The sequence below is a fragment of the Gallinula chloropus genome (genome assembly GCF_964237585.1).
Source record: "Gallinula chloropus genome assembly, chromosome: 1".
Lineage (NCBI taxonomy): Eukaryota > Metazoa > Chordata > Aves > Gruiformes > Rallidae > Gallinula > Gallinula chloropus.
The window spans coordinates 85,007,802-85,025,938 of NC_140085.1; the positions used below are offsets into that span (position 1 = coordinate 85,007,802).

The following is an 18,137-nucleotide window of genomic DNA, read 5'->3' on the forward strand; positions in this document are numbered from 1 at the left end:
GCTGTGCCAGGGCAGGGTCAGGTTAGATGTTAGGAAAAAATGTTTCACTGCAAGAATTGTCAGGAACAGGCTGCCCAGGGAGGGGGTTGAGTCACCATCCCTGGATATGGTAGATCAAGTACTTAGGGATATGGTTTAGCATAGGACAGGAACAGTTGGACTTGATGCTCTTAAAGGTCTTTTCCAAGCTTGTGATTCTGAGATTCTGTGATTCTCTAAGTGACAGCAGAGGGCAGAGGTGCAGCTCTTGTAAAAAGCTTCCTTAGCACTTCCTCAAGAAAGCTGCAGCTGACACAGCAGAGATGAGTTTGGGCCCCAGTGCTCAGAGTGTAATGGAAAGAAGGGGTGTGATTTGGGGTTTTTTTCCTCCTGTTAATGACTGATGAAGGGGTAGCAGGAGATCTCTCTGGCCTGCACAGGCAAGGGACAATGAACCGGCAGTCTGGTTCAGGACACTGAAAGGTGGCATGGGAAGAGAAGGGGAAGGCCTAGATCCATTCCAAGAGCAAGGAATGCAAGACAGGCCAAGCTGGATGTGAGCTCCAGTCATGCACCCCAGGTTGAAACCCCCCATGGGGCTACTTGCAATGTATGCTTATTTTTTCTTCAGTGAGCCCTTCAGCTTCTTCTCCGAGGAGCGCTGTTTCCGCACCTTATCCTCCTTTTTCCCCAAGTTCTCATAAACTGTTGACTCCTCTTTCTGCCTGTAAAATCAGGGAAAAACAAGGGAAAAGTGAGCAAGAGGGAAAAGCCTCCCATGGCAGCAGGGAGACTACTGCCAGGGGCAGGCACAGCTTGGCCTCTGGTTTAGGTGAGCTCTTACTTGGAGGATTTTCGCGAAGCCTTGGCGTGCACGTTCCTCACTGCAGGGGGGTAGGCAATGTTCCCATACTCAGACTCATTTGGCTTGCCTTTCTGAGACTGCAGGAGAGAAGAAACAAGCTAAGAAGAGTGCGGTCTGGGAGAAGCACGTGAGGCATCATATAGAGTTCTGGCTGCTTAATCATGCTTCATGCTAGGATCTCAGTGGATTGCTGAAGTCCTTCAGCTCAGCGAATGCTGCCCACTGCTGTCACAGAGGTGAGCAGCAGGGATGCCAATGTATCCTTGTACAGGGGTGAACAGTGGGGCAACAAGTTTCTGGAGGTACTGAAATGCCTGGGAATGCTGTGTGTCAGCAAAAGTATATTAAAAAAGGTAGCAGCAGCTAGTGGATGCTGCCAGAAGCTAAAAGGAGAGAGAAAAGATGCCACTTATCAGATAGCAGAAGAAAATGCTTTCCACAAGGGCTTGGGAGGCAACTGCAGAACCAGGATGGGGAAGACAATAAGGAAGGGAGAGGGCCAAGTCTTGCCTGTCTTAGATTCAGCTTGTAACTAAAGAGCACTTGGTGCAGACATGATATAAAACGTAGCTGAAACAACAGCATTAAAACTTAGTTCTGTTTAACAAGTGGTTCAGAAGGGGTTGCTACGTAGGCTGCTAATATTGTCCTCTGAATTTTAAAGGGAGGAACAGGGACCTAAATCTTGGTGCACTGTCATACTCCATGCAGATCCCAGTGCTAGTCTAATGTTTGGGAAACAGAATGCTCAGAGCCAGCACCACGCAGGGCCTGGACAACAGGAAAGTAGAGTCCCATTTCTCACCTGGATAACTTCCAGCTTCTTCTTCATTGACTCTATGAACTGGCAGATGGCCATGTAGATGAACTTGTACTGGGCCTCCGTCTGCACCATACCTGAGCGCTGGGCCCTCACCATCTGGATGGTCTTCTGGATGTCAATGTCACAGTCCAGCCCTAGCAAGGGGCACCAGAAAATCTTACGGACCCGCTCACTGACCACCTCCCCCCACACAGTTCTCCACCAAAACCAGTCACAGTGTCAGTCATTCAAGAAGTTTCCACCTCCCTCCATGCTCTTATACTATCCTTCCTTCCCACTCAGCATCTTCCAAGTCCATTCCTGGAGGAAAAGCCCAAGCTGAGGGAAGGTGAAGCCAATGAAAGTGGAGAGGGTGCAGAGATCCAGCAGCTGCCGCATAGCAAGGGGCAGCACAACCTTCTCAGGGCTATGGCAGCATCTCTCCCACTGATACCCAACAGATTCCATCCCTTTGCAGCTGAACTTAAGGGCACAGCCCCACTGGGAAATCCAATTCACTTCAAGACGCTTTGGGGTCCTCTTACCCTTGGTGGAGATGGCTTCCACTATCATATCAATGACGATGATAGTCCCAGTGCGGCCAATCCCAGCGCTACAAGGAGAGGACAAGCAGAGGTCAGAGCGATGCAGCTCTTGGAACAAGAGGCAGCTGCTCCTGGGGAAGGAAGCACCCTTGAAACGGCTGTTTCAGCGGTGCCGCGACAGAGCCAGGGGTCCGAAAGCAGAGTTTGGTCTGAAGGCATCAGAGAGGAAAAAGCAAATGCCAGGGCTGTCATGAGCTTCACTCCCAAGTCCCAGGGAAGAGCTGGTGCAGCAGGACAGACATTCTAGACCTCCCCCTATATAGAGGATGGAGAACACTTCAAACCCCAGCCCCTGTACCAACCTGCAATGCACCAGAATAGGGCCTGCACCTGGGATGCTCTCCTGCTTCTGGTTTATTTGGTCGAGGAAGCTGAGCACTCCTCCGGGCTCACTGGGTACACCGTGGTCAGGCCAGCTCAGGTACTGGTAGTGCCAGATCTCACGCACAGCCTTAACCTGATAATAACAAAACACCCTACTAGTAAAGCTGCAACCCAGTCCTACCCCTGGCCTCTATCCCAGGTAGTGGTGAGTCTGCCCATAGTGAGAATCTCTGTCTCTTGGACACTTCTTAGTGATTCCAGCCCAAAACCAGGTGGGAACAGCAACCCCAAGAATGATACACCCAGCAGCGTCACCACAGCACCCAGCAATTCCCAGTAACCGTTAGACCCCATGGGTTCCATGACAGCCCTCAAGCAGGCACACTCACGTTATCCTTCGGGAACACACAGAGGTACCGGAGTTTGTACTCCAACGCATCGTGCTCCCCGGTGTTCTCCACGATGTAGGGACCGTATTCCTTCATGCTGCCCACTTGTGGCCAGTAAGGCACACATTTGTTCTGTGTGAGCAGAGAGGGCAGGGTGAGGATGGGCAACACGCAGGAGAGGCAAAGAGCAGAGCAGTGGTTGGAAGGGGAAAGGGGGCAGCTCCAAGACACCTCCAAGCTGTAACTTACCCGCCCTTTTTCTACCTCCCGCGTGGTCATCACGATAACGCGTGTGTTCTCCTGCCACACCATCTGCCAGAAGTCGTTGACTGTGGCATCCAGGCAGCCCTGGCTAGCAATGTAGGTCTTGGTGCACTCATCTGGGCTGATCAGGTTGTTCTGAGTGCAAGACAGGGAAAGATCAGGAGGACTGCAGGAGCAGGCAGTCCCTCACCCACTTTTGGCATAGAGCCAACCTTCGAGAGTCTCACCTTGACAAAGTTGGCATTGATATAGTCAGACCCAGGGGTATTTGGGTCCCTTCCTTGGAGGATAACTCTGGAGTGATCAACTGGGGATGCAGCAAAAGAATAAACAGAATGAGATACACTGTGCTCAGCCACATGAAGCTCCTCAGTGCCCCACTTCATTCATGTTACCCAGTGCATTCATCATGCCCCAGATTTTCACCTCTCCTTCTCTGGGGTCAGACCCATCTCACCCCATCCTCCAATCTCTCTACCCCCCAATGGACCATCAGTAGCTATCAGGTCTCATGCAATCCTCCCTTCTTCCTTCAAGGACAGGAAAAGGCTGTGACCTCTCTCATCAGCTCAATGTCACGCATCTTGTAACCTGCTCTGGAGGACAGAGCTGGCTGAGGCAGGGCCAGGGACGACTCCTGTTTGGTTTGGGTTTTTTTATAGAAGAGAAGCAAGACTCACAGGGCAAAATGTTCTTGTATCGGTTCTTGCTCTTGTTTTCAGGTCTCTGACCCTCATGGCGATCAAACAGGGTCTTGGCTTCCTGTTTTTGCAGACTCTGAGAGCAGAAGAGAGAACAGTCATGGCAACATCACAATGTATGACGGGGAGGTGGGCACTCAAAGGAACAGTGGTGACTCTGGGGGGCACATGGATATGCTTGTGTAGGAGCAGAGATGTGAAAAGCAAACCTAGACTCGCAAAGTCCAAGGTTCATGCCCTTACTGACTTGGTGACTTTCCCAACCACCAGAAAGCACATTTCAGCCTCTCTGGGTTCACTTATGACACTCACTCCTTAGAGGAGCAGGTTCCAAAGAGACTTCTTTCAGAGATAAACTGACAAGAAGTTTGCATCCAGAAAGAAATCAGGGATTGTGAATGAGGTGGTTCACAGAGATTTCCCAAACAGTCAGGCCCCAGCAGTTTCTTACATCAAATTCCTCCCAGAACCCAGCCTTGGTTGTCTCCTCAGATAGACTCTTCTTGTTGAGTTCCTGTACTCTGTTCTCAATGTCAGCAGCGTTCACCCTCGTAGCGTAGTAGGGCTGGGGACGGCAAAACACAATGGGTTAGCGTGAGAGAGACACGATGCTGGAGAGAAAAGTCCCCTCTGTGTGCTGTGGAGAAAAGAAGTGGGACACAGGACAGAAACAAACAGCAAGTGCACCCCTCCAAATGATCCCTAAGAAACAGAGGAAATGGAATTCACCTGCTTCAGGTACACAAAGGTGCCAGACGCCTCCTCAATTCCAGTCTTCTTGAAGTGTTCCACCAGATCTGCCAGGCTGTCAAACTTTTCAGAGCCTCCCACTGTGTAGCATCCATTCTACATGGAAGAAGAATGTGCAATGCCCCACTCACAACATTCCTATAAATAAAGCTGATCATGCTCAGGGGAAACGTAACGCTGGGGTATAAAGCCACAGGCACCACCCTCTGCCACCTAGAGAGGCATCTCCTCTGGCAGGGAGGCCAAAGGGTAAAACGGTCATTTTCCCTGAGAAGGCCAATTTTGCAGCATGGTGAACTGACTCCTGTTCTCAGGGGATGGAAGCTCTCAGCTCTTATTTAAGGCCAGTTGCTTTCTGACTTTGACCCCCCCCCCCCCCTTCCACTCTCTACAGCATCCCACATGAAAGAAATAGGAGAACTGGTGACAGGCAGGTTATAACATCTGTCAGACTAAGTGTGCAGGCCTTGCAGATGCCCCTCCTCTTCCTCCAAGAGCTTTCAACTCTTTTATGAAGTCCAATTAGATTGTGAATCCTCTTTTCTCTTTCGCCACAAACTCCCTGGAGTTCTCAATCACACTGAATCCTGCTTCCTCACAGGTCTGAGCACCCAGCACTGCCCATGTTCACCGAGGCTGGGGTGAGAACATAAAGAAGCTGCATGATGACAGCACCCTGACCCAAATTCAGAACACTCCTGGTGGTAATCAAGCTGACAGGACCCCTGCTTTTGAGGACATGATCAGTAGAAAACGTCAGAGACTTCCCCCCCCCCGCCTTTTGCTCTCCCAAACGCTCACCTCACACATGATCTTGATATGGGTGACTTTGAGCAAGGCCCCAGAGGCACTAGTTGCCCCGGCTGGTGGAGCATCAGCCCCAGGTTTAGGCTGGTCAGTGAGGACAGACAAGACGAAATCCCCAGGTTTGCTGAAGCTCTCCCGCACCAAGAAGGTCCAAGGGGTGGCTTTGGCCTGGAGAAGTGACTCAGCTGCAGAACCTGACAAATGCCCATGGTACCACCTAGGAATAAAAAACCAAAAGAGGGTCAGAAGAGAGGTGGAGACACCTTTGAGCTGAAGGACAGCAACTGTGAGGAATGGCGAGAAAGAAAGGAAGGGGAAGACAGAGGAGAGGGAAAGAGAGAAGGAAGGAAACTAAGGGAGGAGCAGAATCTTGGGAAAAGTAAATGAGACAGAAAGAAGTAGAGAGCTGGCAGGAAAAGGAAAGGGGCAAGGCGGAGGTAGATCACAGAATCACAGAATCACTAGGTTGGAAAAGACCTCTGAGCTCCTTGAGTCCAACCATACCTATTCTCTACTAAACAATACCCCTAAGCACCTTGTCTACCAATCTTTTAAATACATCTGGGGATGGTGACTCAACCACCTCCCTGGGCACTCTGTTCCAATGCCCAATAATCCTTTCAGTGAAGATGGTACCCAGGAAGCAGAATCATGGAATCATATAATGGTCTGGGTTGGAAGGGACCCCAAGGATCACAGAGCTCCAACCCCCCTGCCACAGGCAGGGCCACCAACCTCAGGCCTGGATCTACACAAGGTTGCCCAGGGCCTCATCCAACCTGGCCCTGAACACCTCCAAGGACGGGGCATCCACCACCTCTCTGGGCAGCCTGTTCCAGCACCTCACCACTCTCTCTGTAAAAAAAACTACCCCCTAATATCTAATCTAAACCTTCCCTCCTTTAGCTTTAATCCATTCCCCCTTGTCCTGCCACTATCTACCCTTTTAAAAAGTTGAATCCTCTCCTGTTTCTCTGCTCCCTTCAGGTACTGGAAGGCTGCAGTGAGGTCCCCCCGCAGCCTTCTTTTCTCCAGGCTGAACAAGCCCAGCTCCCTCTGCCTCTCTTCATAGGGGAGGCTGTTGCAGTTTTGTGTAGCTGGGTGCTGGGAGAGAACGAGGGGGCTGCAGAGATGGCTGCTGTAAGGAGCAGCTAGAAGCTCTCTGCAGGCCCAAAGAGTAAACTTTGGCTGATTAAAGGCCAGAGTTGCTGCTGACCGAGGCCAAGCCAATCGGTGATGGTCACGGCACCTCTGGGAATCACATTTAGGAGAAAAAAAACACAAGCAACTGCACTTTGCCACCAGAGAAGGGAGTGAGAAGATGTGATATAACGAGCTGTGCAGACACTAAGGTCAATTAAGGGGGGGAAGAGGTGCCCCAGGTGCCAGAAAGAAAGATGCCCCACGCTGGAGCAGGTGGAGACATACAGGAGATGCTGTGACCTGCATTGGAGCAGCCCCCTGCCAGCACTTGCAGCCTGTGAAAAGAGACAGAGACACAGAGAATGAGCAAGAGAGAGATTTGTGCTGGAGCAGGTTTGCTGGGGGAGGCTTGTGACCCTGTGGAGTCCTGGGACTGAGAGACATTTTATGATTTATGACTGCACCCCATAGCAGTGACCCACACCAGGGCAGCTGGTGAAGAGCTGAAGCCCTGTGGGAAAGGACTCACATTGGAGAAGTTCATGGAGGATGGTTTCTCATGGGTGAGATCCCATGGTGCAGCAGGGGAAGGGTGTGAGGAATGAATGCCCCCCCGGCTAAGAAGGAAACCAACTCATGAGGAACTGACCAAAGCCCCCATTTTCCCATTCCCTGTGCCTCCCTGTGCCACAATGTGGGGGAAGAAGGGAGCAAAATCATGACTAAAGGGAACTCTGCTAAGAAGGGTGGGGTAGGGGAAGGTACTTTGAGATCTGGTCACACTTCTCATTACCTAACTCTGGTTTCACTGTGTGTGAACTGCAGTGTAATACATTAGAGAGTTTTCTGTCCTTCACTCTGTGTTGAGTCTGTTTTGCCCGTGACGTTGGTGACAGGATGATCTCTCCCTGTCCTTACACTGACTCCTGAGCCTCTCAATATTTATTTTCTCCCCTGTCCAACTAAAAAAGGGAGTGACAGACCGACTTTGGTGGGCATCTGGCCTCCAGCCAGGGCTAAACCACCACAGAGGTGCTCCAGCCCTCTAATCATCTTTGTGGCCTCCTCTGAACCCTCTCCAACAGTTCCACATCCTTCTTGTATTGGGGGCCCCAGATCTGGACACAGTACTCCAGGTGGGGCCTCACGAGGGCAGAGTAGAGAGGCCAGCAGGGACAATCACTTCCCTGTCCCTGCTGGCCACCCCTCTTCTAATGGAGCCCAGGATACCATTGGCCTTGCGAGCTGCTAGAGCACACTGCTGGCTCGTGTTAAGTATCTCATCCACCATGACACCCAGGTCCTTCTCATCAGGGCTACTCTCAAGGAGCTCTTCTCCCAGTCTGTATCTATGTCTGGGATTCTTCTGGCCCAAGTGCAACACCTTACACTTTGCAGTGTTGAACCTCATTAGGTTCACCCAGGCCCACCTTTCTGGCCTGTCAAGATCCCTCTGGATGGCTTCCTTTCCTTCTGTTGTGTCAACCACACCACTCAGCTTGGTGTCATCCACAAACTTGTTAAGAAAGCTGGTACCAGACGACACAATGGGGAAGCACCAAGCGTGATCCAGTTGTGTGATACACAAAAGCACAGGTAAGCAATGCTTCCTGGTTTGCAGACCAGTTGGGAGAGGGTAGTCCATGGGTTTCAGCACCTCTCAGCATTATTTGGATGCTAGCATTACTGCTGCAGGGAACTTTAGAAACATCAAGGAAACAAAATAATATCCCAGAGAGTCAGAGCATCTCCCATTGGATTTAGCAGCACCCACATGGCTGTGTTGAGATCAGGTCCTTTAAAGAACCATCCCAGTGATTCCTCTTTTGGAAACTCAGTCACCTCTTCAATCAAAGAATCATTCCCATTCTCTGGGCACATCACACTGCAGCAATCGACCCAGCCATGGATGTGAGCACTAGGAGCCACCTGGAGCCCATATTCTGCTCTTGGTACTCATCACTGTTGTTGTTGCACGTACACACTCCTGTCCTCAATGCAAACACCCAGACCGAAGCTCCTTCCCTCCTTTCAGCACAAGGTGAAGAGCATCCCCATTTGACTAAGATGCTCTCTGCCTTGCTGCAGGACAGCCCCCAGGGCGCAGAGGGACACAAGCACGGTGCAAATAGCACAGCTGGTGTAAATGGTAGAGCTGCTGCCAAGCCCCTTCCCACTTACAGAGGCCTCTGTGTGTGTGCACGTCCTGCCCAGTGGGACCACAGTGGCCTGTGCAGTGTGGGGGCGAGTGATGGACACCATCAGAAGCAGGCTGGCTTCTGCTCCTACTGCAGGGCTCTTGGCCCTGCAGAAACTCCTGGTATCACCCTGGTTGTCTCTGTGCAGATTCTCCAGTTCCTCATGCCTGTCCCGAGCTCTACAGACTCTTCGGACGGTACCAGAAGGTCCTGGGGGGCACTGCTGAGCTAATGAGTAGAGTTGCGGATGGCCATGTTCGCTGCATCTCTCTCTGGCTTCCACAAAACTCACTTGGAAGCTGAAGCTTCCAAATCACAGGAAGTTGAGATCTGTGAGGTGCTCTGGGCACTGGGAAACACTCTGAATCATTCCAGCCCTACTAGTACCTACTTGCTGGCGGAATTTCTGCAGGGTCTGGACCCATCTCAGCCCAGGGGCCACCACATCCCTGCTGCTCCCGACCTGGCCCCTTCCCTCCTTCCCAGATCAGTGTTAGGGAGGAGATTTGGGCCCTTCTTCTCCAGCTGCATCCCCTGGTGAACAGCATTTCAAAAGCAGGCAGCTGTTGTATCAGAGTGACTTGCAACACCTATCCCTGCTCCCACTCATTGCTGGTACCGCAACAAGCAGCAGCCGTGCTCCATCCACACTGCGCTGCCGAGAAGGCCCAGCTGGTGCTGAGCCAGCGTGGTTGAGAGCTGTGGGATCAGGTTTGCTGCCTTGGAGCAACTAACAGTGGAGGCCAGGGGTGGTATTGGTGTCCATGGTGAGGTTGGACATGGGTGGTCTTTAGGGCTATCTGTTCCCAAGAACTGAAATGGGGTTCAGGAGGCCGTGCCCCAGTCATGGAAGCAGCCGGGGCATTCATCCGCCCCTTGTCTGGCCAGATGAACGCATTCCTCTGCACAACACCTAGGAACCATTTTGAGAGCAAGATGTGGCAGGCAGTTCTGCCTTGGCAAGTAACTTCTGTTGATCCTGACCTCACATGCTGCAAGAAATAGCTAGTGACTTGTGTGACACCCATGGATTTCTGATCCTCCTCACAAAGAAGGGTGCAGCCATCTTGTGCCAGTGCCTAGTCCCTCCCGGGGAAATGGCTGACCCTTCCTCCTCATCAAAGAGGTCTCCAGGCCTCCCCTCCATAGGTAGGAAGGGGCTAATGGGTCCCCTCCCCCCCCCCCCCCCCCCCCCCCTTCCTTCCCCCAGTAGAACCCAGATCTTCAAAGCCACGTGATGGAAAATCACTTGGGGAGAGAGTGAGAGGAGTTTTCGTAAGAGCCTTGGGGGGGGGGGAAGTTTCCAACCGCAGGGAGGAAGGGAGGAAACTGCAAGGCCACAGCCAAACGGCCTTGAGTGGAGAAGACACCCAGCATGCTGATGCCGTCTCCTCTGCAGCCTGACCCCAGACTAAGCAGGAGTGTACCCAGGCACTTCACCCAAGGCATCCTTCCTCCCTGTCCCCACGTGCACGAGGAGCACCTGTCCAACCCCTGAACGTGGCACAACCACTCCCCAAGCTGCATCAAAGAGCCTGAAAGCACATCACAAGGGCAAAACCACCTGATTTGATTTAGAAACTTAGTATCAGAGACATATGCAAAGCAGGGACAGGAAGGAGACTAAGCAGGCTAGGAATAGCAGGGGAACATGGTCCAGCTCTTAGCTATGAGTCAACCAGGTCCAGAATAACCCAAGAGGTGTGGAGCAAGGCAGAAGGCTTCCACATAGCATATCACATCACTCTATGGACCACTACAGACTGATAACTAACACCACAACCTTTGCTTTTAGGAACAGTATATAAATAGCAAAGGCAACAGGAAACCAGAAGTAAAAATAGAGCCACTAGGTCTGCTGCGGTGGGTCTAGATATTGTGGGGCTGTTGCCCCTGTAGAAGCATAGGAGGGCACAGGAGGCCGGAGACACTGTTTGCAGGGTTTGCCCTGGGGACACAGGCAAGGTAGAAAGCCCATGAAAGACAGAGGAGGTCTCATCACAGACACACCAGCTGCTTTGCTTTCTCCATACCTCTCTGTAGTGGGGTCAGAGCAGTTGAGTGGGTATCGCAAGTCGATGATGGTTCCATCTTTGTCCTGCAGCGAGCCCTGTTGCTGTGTGTAGTATTCCACCAGTTCTGACAGGGTGGCAAACTTCTCTCCTCCATACAGGTCATAGAAATCCCCAGTATTCTGGATGCGAATGTGAGTTACCTGGTCACCAACCCTGTGGGATGATGCAGGGAGCAGCCCAGTGAGGCATTTGGAAAAGAGGCAGAAAATGTTCTGCATTATCTCCTGCCATGGAACCAGCAAACCATCCCAGTGAAAGCAGATGACTGGATAGAGAGGCTCTTGGGGCAACTTGAGGGAGGATCTAGAAGATGCTCAGGTCTTTTTACAGCTTGGAAAGAACTCAAAGGAATAAGGACAAGATGAAGAAAATGCCATGTAAGGAACTAAACACTCTGCATATGTAACCCCAGAAGGACAGAAGTTGGGGTCCAAGTTACTTACCGAACTGAAAGAGAAAAGTCCCCCTGATTCTTCCGGCTGGGTCTAGCCAGAAAGCTCCCATGGACACCTCGTCCCTTCAGTAAGGCTTCAGCTTCTAGCCCACTCAAGTCACGGTGAAACCACCTAGCAGAAGAGATAAAAACAAGACTACATGAATAAAAATGGTGAGGCATTATTGTTGAATCTTGTACAGTGAAGAATGGTCCCCGGTCAGCATCCCTAGGGATACCCATACAGGTGACAGCCAGCAGCAGCATCCCTTCCCACCCGAAACCTCCCCCAGCCTATGAAAGGTTTCCATCGAGATACAGCTTCCAGGATGATCCTCCTTATGATCTCTCCTGCTTTCCTGGTGCCCCTCCCTACACACAAATGCTTCTCAGCCCCTCTTACCTCACCATTGTGGAGGGTGAAAGAAGAGGAGGCCAAGTGGCTACCACCAAAGCAACTCAAGAAGCACAGAGGAAAAATCAGTTTGCACGGGCGAGAAAAGGGAAGTCGGAGGTCTGTGCTGGAGCACCCAACACCAAGCTGTTTCTGTGCCTCCTGGGAGCTGGCCATGTATCTCTCCTGGCGTCTGCTCTCAGTCCATTCAGGCCTTCTCCATCCACCTGTTTCTGGGTATGCGCCTTGATCTCTGGCCCTCTGCACAGTGCTGCTGCTGGGCACAAGCAGGCGCAAGCTTGTGCGCAGCTGGGCACGCAAGGCTCCAGGAACAGGAAGTGCTCTGAACCATCAGCTCCCCAACCCCAAGCTGCTTTGCACACACTTCTGCTTCTCCTTTTGTGTCTTTCCTCCCCATCCCCCCTGTTATTCTCGGGTCCTTGTCTTTTTTTCACACCAGAGTTGACTCTATAAGGGCATCTTGGGTCCCGGCCATGCTCGCAAAATTCAGTTCTGCATGCCCTCTGTTCCCCTTCTTCCCCAAAAGGCCAGTGAGAAACAGGAGTGCTCCCCACTCCCAAGCCCTTTCCATGGTGCCAAGAAGATTGCAGCTGCCCAGGGTCACCCACACACCTGCAAGGCTGAAGCAGGCAGCACACACTAGCATACATTGCACAATGAAGCCTACTACAGTTTATGACCACCCAGCCCCACAGCTGGGCTCTGCCAGACTGCCCTCAGCTACCCAGCTGAAACCTCCAGATTCTGTCTTGCCAGTGAACCCCCTGTACGGCTGCAGGGGGGACCTGTGCAAAGCCAGAGTTGTAGACTTCGAGGTCCAGGCTAGCACGGTGCTGCCTTCATGCAGACAGCCTGCTGGTGGATGCCACCACGGTGATCAGTAGCTTGGAAGGGATGGGGTGGGAGGTGGTGTTGAAGCTGCCCAGAAAAGCAGGCAGAGAGGCAGGGCAGGTAGCTTCTATCTGCAGTGGGCCCACAAACCACCGTGAGAGCTCAGGATGCCAGCACAGCAGGCTGAAAGCAAAGCTGTCAACCTGGGCAGCCAGATACAAAGAAGGAAAACTAACCATTCCCAGTTACCTAGCCATTTCCAGCTAAAGCCCATGAGCACTCCTTCCCATAGCACAGGTTTCAAGGTCTGCAGGTCTCATTGGAGAACAGGAGCTAAGCAGTGGCCAAAAAAAGGCAATTTAGATGTCAAAGAGCCAAGCTGACCCCTGGAGCCATCTCAGTGACCTTGTGTCAGGCAGAAGGAACAGCAAGACACTTGCCTATTGCAAGTATCAGCGCTTGCAGACTTCCCTACGCATCATCGGACTGGGAATCTGCAAAAAGCTGAAGAGGCTGCTAGCCACGACCAAGACAAAACTTGTGGCCAAGACAGAAACTACCAACAAAGAGAAGTACAGGAGAGGCAAGTGGGAAGCTAAATTTCATTGCTAGAAAGGCAGCCTGGGCATCTCTGAAACAGCTGAAACAGTGTCCTGGTTTCAGCTTCCTTTGACGTGCTTCTAGTTTCACATACATGACAAACTGGGATGTGGTAAACTGCAGGATCCATCTGTACTGTCTTAAAACTGATACTTAAAAAAAAAAATAAAAAGAAGATACTTAAAGGAAGGAGACCTGTGGCTTAGAGGAAGAACTTCTACACAAAGTTGTGGAAGTTGCACCTAGAAGACTGCACCTAAATCTGAGCAAATCTAGCCCTGGGTACGGGGAAGAAATACTGTTTAGTGATAGGACAAAACCGACCAGAACTTCTGAGCAGAAGTCCAAAAAGATAATTTCTGATATCAAAAGAGTATTAGATTATGTAGGATTGCTGTGAAGCCACATCAGACAAAAATAAAGCCCAGGCATCCCTACACCTTATGAACTGGGGGAAGTGGAAAGGAAGAGAACGTGAGTGGGACACAGGGGAACAGGGAAGGAAGAAGGCAGTCAAGGGTCCAGATCAGAATAGAAAGGGTGAGTTATTGCTAAACGCATGAAATTCAGTATCCTCCAGTAGGACAAACCACAGTCCTGAACACCTCCAAGAGCAGGATTTCCCCAACCTCTCCAGGGAGCCACAGAAACTGCTGCCCTTAGGGGGGAACCGCGTGTGCAGTTTTTCCTGATATCTAATCAGAATTTCCCTGGCTGCAAGTTATGCCTCTTGCCTCTTGTCCTTTCAGTGAGTCCCCCAAAGAAGGATGCAGCTCTCAAACCCCTAGTCTCCCCACTCCCTACATCAGTATTTGTGTGGATACAAATCTCAAATTGCATAGTTTAGGGAATTCCTTTATACTTCTGTCTGCTCTCAGGAGAGGACTCGAAGCACACAGGTGCCTTGCTGCCTCTCATCTGGGCTGCCTAATTACAACTACTAAGGAGGAGCTCCTGCTGGTAAGGGAAGGAAATGACAACAGATTGCTTCTCTGCTGTGGTATCTTTGAGGTTGGTATCTTGAACGGCTGTGGCATGCAACAGGAGACTATAAGTGAGCCACTAAAATACTTTCCTAATATAATTAACCGGTCAAGAGATTTCAGCAAAGAGACTACTCTCACGCTGTTGTTTGGCTTTCAGTGCAACACAGATGGTAGAACTTCATTTTGCAAGTCCTTTGTGGACCCAAGCCACAGGTAGCACAGAGGCACAATTTTAGAGGAGAAGATAAATGAAGTAACTAATTAAAAGACCTCCGCATCTGGACTGCTGTAAAAACTATGCTAAGAAACTGGACAGAATCCAGCAAAATACTGTGTCCAGTTCTGGGCTCCCTGGTAGAAAAAACACAGGGATCTCCTGGAGAGAGTGCAACAAAGGGCTAGGAAGATGAATAAGGGCCTGGAGCATCTCCCCTATGAGGGAAGGCTGAGTGAGCTGGGACTGTTCAGCCTTGAGAAAAGAAGACTAAGGGGGGACCTTACTAATGTTTATAAATATCTCAAGTGTGGGACACAGGGGGAAATGGCCAGCCTCTTTTCAGTGGTCTGTTGGGACAGGACAAAGGGCAATGGCCTCAAGCTGGAGCACAGGAAGTTCCCCACCAATACGTGTAAGAACTTTTTCACAGTGAGGGTGACAGAGCCCTGGGACAGGCTGCCTGGGGCGGGTGGAGTCTCCTTCTCTGGACATATTCAAGATCTGTCTGGACACCTACCCGTGCAACCTGTCCTAGGGACCCTGCTTAGGCAGGGGGTTTGGACTTGATGATGTCTTGAGATCCCTTCCAACCCCTATGATAAGGTCACTAAGGTGGTGAGGAGCCTGGAGCACAGCAGAGACAGAGGAAGTTGGGATTGTTCAGCTTGGAGAAAAGGTGCTCAAGGAGGGATGCAACAGCTGTCTGAGACTATCTAGAGGGAGAGTAGGGGTTTGAGGGACACACTGAAAGGACAAGAGGTGTAACTTGCAGCTGGAGAAATGCTGGTTAGGTATCAGGAAAAACTGCACGCATGCTCCCCCTAAGGGCAACAGTTTCTGTGGCTGCCCGGAGAAGTTTGAAGTGTTCAGGACCCACCTCAGCAGCCTGATCTAGCTTTGGTGTTTGCTCTGCTATGAGCAGGAGGTTGTACTAAGTGATCCGGAGATCAAAATGGCAGTAAAAGGAAGGACAGAGGAAGACGATATAGGTGGAGCGACGTTTCCCACTCTACTCCCTAAGTCTCTATTTGCAGCTACCTGTAGAGTCAATGGTTAAATCCATAAAAAATCTGGCATGCTTTGGCAAAGGGTTCCACTGCTCAGCTACAGAAACATGCTCACCTTTGCTTTGCTTACAACCTGCTCCCAGCCTCAGTTTTACTAACATCTGGTTGCTGTAAAGGGGAAAAGAAAACTGTAACAACCCTTCCAAGCTGTTCAAGACACAGACCCATAACATCCATAACTTTCCTCTGCTCTTCATGAGGCTGAACCTTTTTAGGTTTTGTGTTGTACAGATCTTTTCTGCACCTCTGATGACCTTTGCTGTCCCTGTCCGAGATGTTTCCAACTCTGTTGCATTGTTTTGGAGATTAGGATAAAGGGTGGCACAGAACTGGTGGCACATGGACAGAGAGAGAGAGAGAGAGGATTTCTGCAATGTGTTCACCACAACCAAGCATTAAGGCAACAATTACATGGGCTTATGTATCACAGTCTTATTCCAGAGCAGGTAGAGTTAATTCACAGTTCACTGTTCTATATGTTGTCTTGAATTGTTTTTCTCCATTAACATTGTTCTACATATGCCTATATGTGTATATATTTCAATTACTGTTCTATTGCCCACTCATTCACCATTATAAGGTCCTTCTGCAATTATTCAGGGACAGGTTTCCACCTATTATTCTGAATAACTTTCTGCCATCAGCCAGTTTTCTCACCTCGCCACACAAGTTCTATTTTCAAGTCATTTGGGAATACAGGAACAGCATGTATTTGAGGTTAGGCCCCTGTGAACTCATCACTGATGACTTCCCTTTGCTGCAAAAACTCGATGTTTATTCCCACCTTCTATTTCCTATTTTGTACTAATCATTTACCCAAGAAAAACATCATCTTCATTCTAATGCCATGACTTCAGCTTTATTTAAAGACACTGATGAGAAAACCTTGTAAAATTATATCTTTTTAGAAATCCAAGTGAACTCTACCAGCCAGATCTGCCTTATCCACAAGCAGTCCCCAGAGCAGGGCACCTGTTCACACTAACTGTGAAGGGTTAACATCACACTGTCTGCTAAAGGGCCAGAAAGACTGCAGGGAATCAAGAAACAGCCAGGTTTTAAAAGCTTGGCCACCCCACCTCTCTCTGCGCTAACATCCAGTATTCTGGGATGCTGCAGGCTGGCAGAGTAGCTGCTGCAGGCTGGGTTATTGCTCTTTATCAAAGTGAGAAGGAGCATCGCTAACAGCAGTAACAACCTAAACCACTGTGAACTCCAGTCCTCCAGCTGTCTTATAGCTCCTATGAGGAGCTGGGCTTCTTCCCTTCTGCACTCAATTCCTACTGCCAACGTTTTTTCTCTGATGATTCTGTCCCCATCACCCCCCTCAACTAGCATCCGCAGCACTTACCCACTGGATAACATGAGGATCTTCACTCTCAGGTCCCCACTGATGGGGGACTGATAGCAGCTGGTGGAGGATGTACCACAGCCCTTAACCAGGGATCCAACTAAAGAAAATGAAGCAGTATCAGAATTACCAGTACAGAATCTATGATGGATTTAGCGGAGAGATCAAAGTCCCTGACAAGGTGGGATGGACTTGCACACTCCCAACAGATCTGGATGCTCATGGCCACGAGAGTGTCGCAGCTCAGGTGGAGCCACTGGCAGCACCTGGGGGCTGCAGCACCTCCTGTGACTCACCTGTGCCTGATCTGCACAGGCACTGTCCAAACCTGTCTGATTCTAGACAAAGAAGGTGGTAGCTCCAGGTCAGGCAGACCTCTAGCAAAGGGATTAATTTTCACCACACATGAAACACTTCCTGGGTTGTAGTTAATGAATAATTAGAGGGGTGGGGGAAAGCCAAGGCCAGGCTAGGAGGTAGATGGAAGACGGAAGGGACCGACTGTTCTTCCTGCCTCCTGTCCACTAGGCTTACGCCCTTGCTGGCCACATTCCCGCCTCGTTTGTAACCAAGAGACACAGAAGACAAAACCGGACACTGGTCTCTCATGCCTGGCTTCTTCACTCCCGAATCTGCTGCCCTGGTCTGTATCACCCTCCCCCAAAGACCTCGATGCTTCCAAGGGCAACAGGCACACAAGACAGGAGGCTACAAGAAGACTTAAGTCCCCTTGCTTGAATCAAGTTGGAAACACGAAAAGTCATGCTGGAGCAAGATGCTCTGCTAGGTTTGCATCTTTTGGGTTTCAATTTTATATTGTTTATGTTATTCTAATCCAGGTGCAGACAAATGGAGCAAGCCCAGCCTTCCCACACCATACTGGTCCTCTGCTGCCTTTATCATTAGGACTGATGTTCGACTGCACATTCAGTTGAAAAAAAATTCAGCCACAGGCAATGGTGATAGGATCTGGTCAGCTGCTGTAGCCCTGCTGGGGACAGGGCAGTCTCAGCAGCATTGATGGCACTTGCTGAACAGCACTGGATGATGTGTAGTAACATGCCTTGTATATACGTTTCAAATAGCACATTTGTAAACGCTTCCTCTTAGACAGGGCTTAACACCTCTGAAATGGGAAAAAAATAAAAGTCAGCTTGACATCAAGTTCTAGGGCTTCACACCAAGGCTTGCATAAGCAATTACATTTTTGTAGAACTTGGTACATACTGCGCCCCACAAAACATGAGCACAAACCTCATTAAAAGTGAGGTGGGGATTGCTATAACTGCCTCTGTACCAGAGAGAAGCATCTGTGCCTGGGGATCATCACTGAGC

General features: G+C 50.4%; 1 protein-coding gene across 1 annotated transcript; it reads right to left on the reverse strand.

The window, feature by feature from the left end:
- Positions 1 to 595: 595 nt before the first annotated feature.
- On the reverse strand, positions 596 to 17,025 carry PTPN6 (protein tyrosine phosphatase non-receptor type 6; the record flags this gene model as incomplete). Its single annotated transcript, XM_084272767.1, has 16 exons — positions 596 to 704; positions 824 to 921; positions 1,650 to 1,801; positions 2,192 to 2,259; positions 2,554 to 2,708; positions 2,965 to 3,096; positions 3,214 to 3,363; positions 3,456 to 3,535; positions 3,909 to 4,005; positions 4,381 to 4,494; positions 4,659 to 4,775; positions 5,481 to 5,703; positions 10,861 to 11,055; positions 11,346 to 11,468; positions 16,803 to 16,902; positions 17,010 to 17,025. The coding sequence occupies 16 exons, from the start codon at positions 17,023 to 17,025 to the stop codon at positions 596 to 598; spliced, it is 1,929 nt and encodes a 642-aa protein (XP_084128893.1).
- Between the last annotated feature and the right edge of the window lie 1,112 nt (positions 17,026 to 18,137).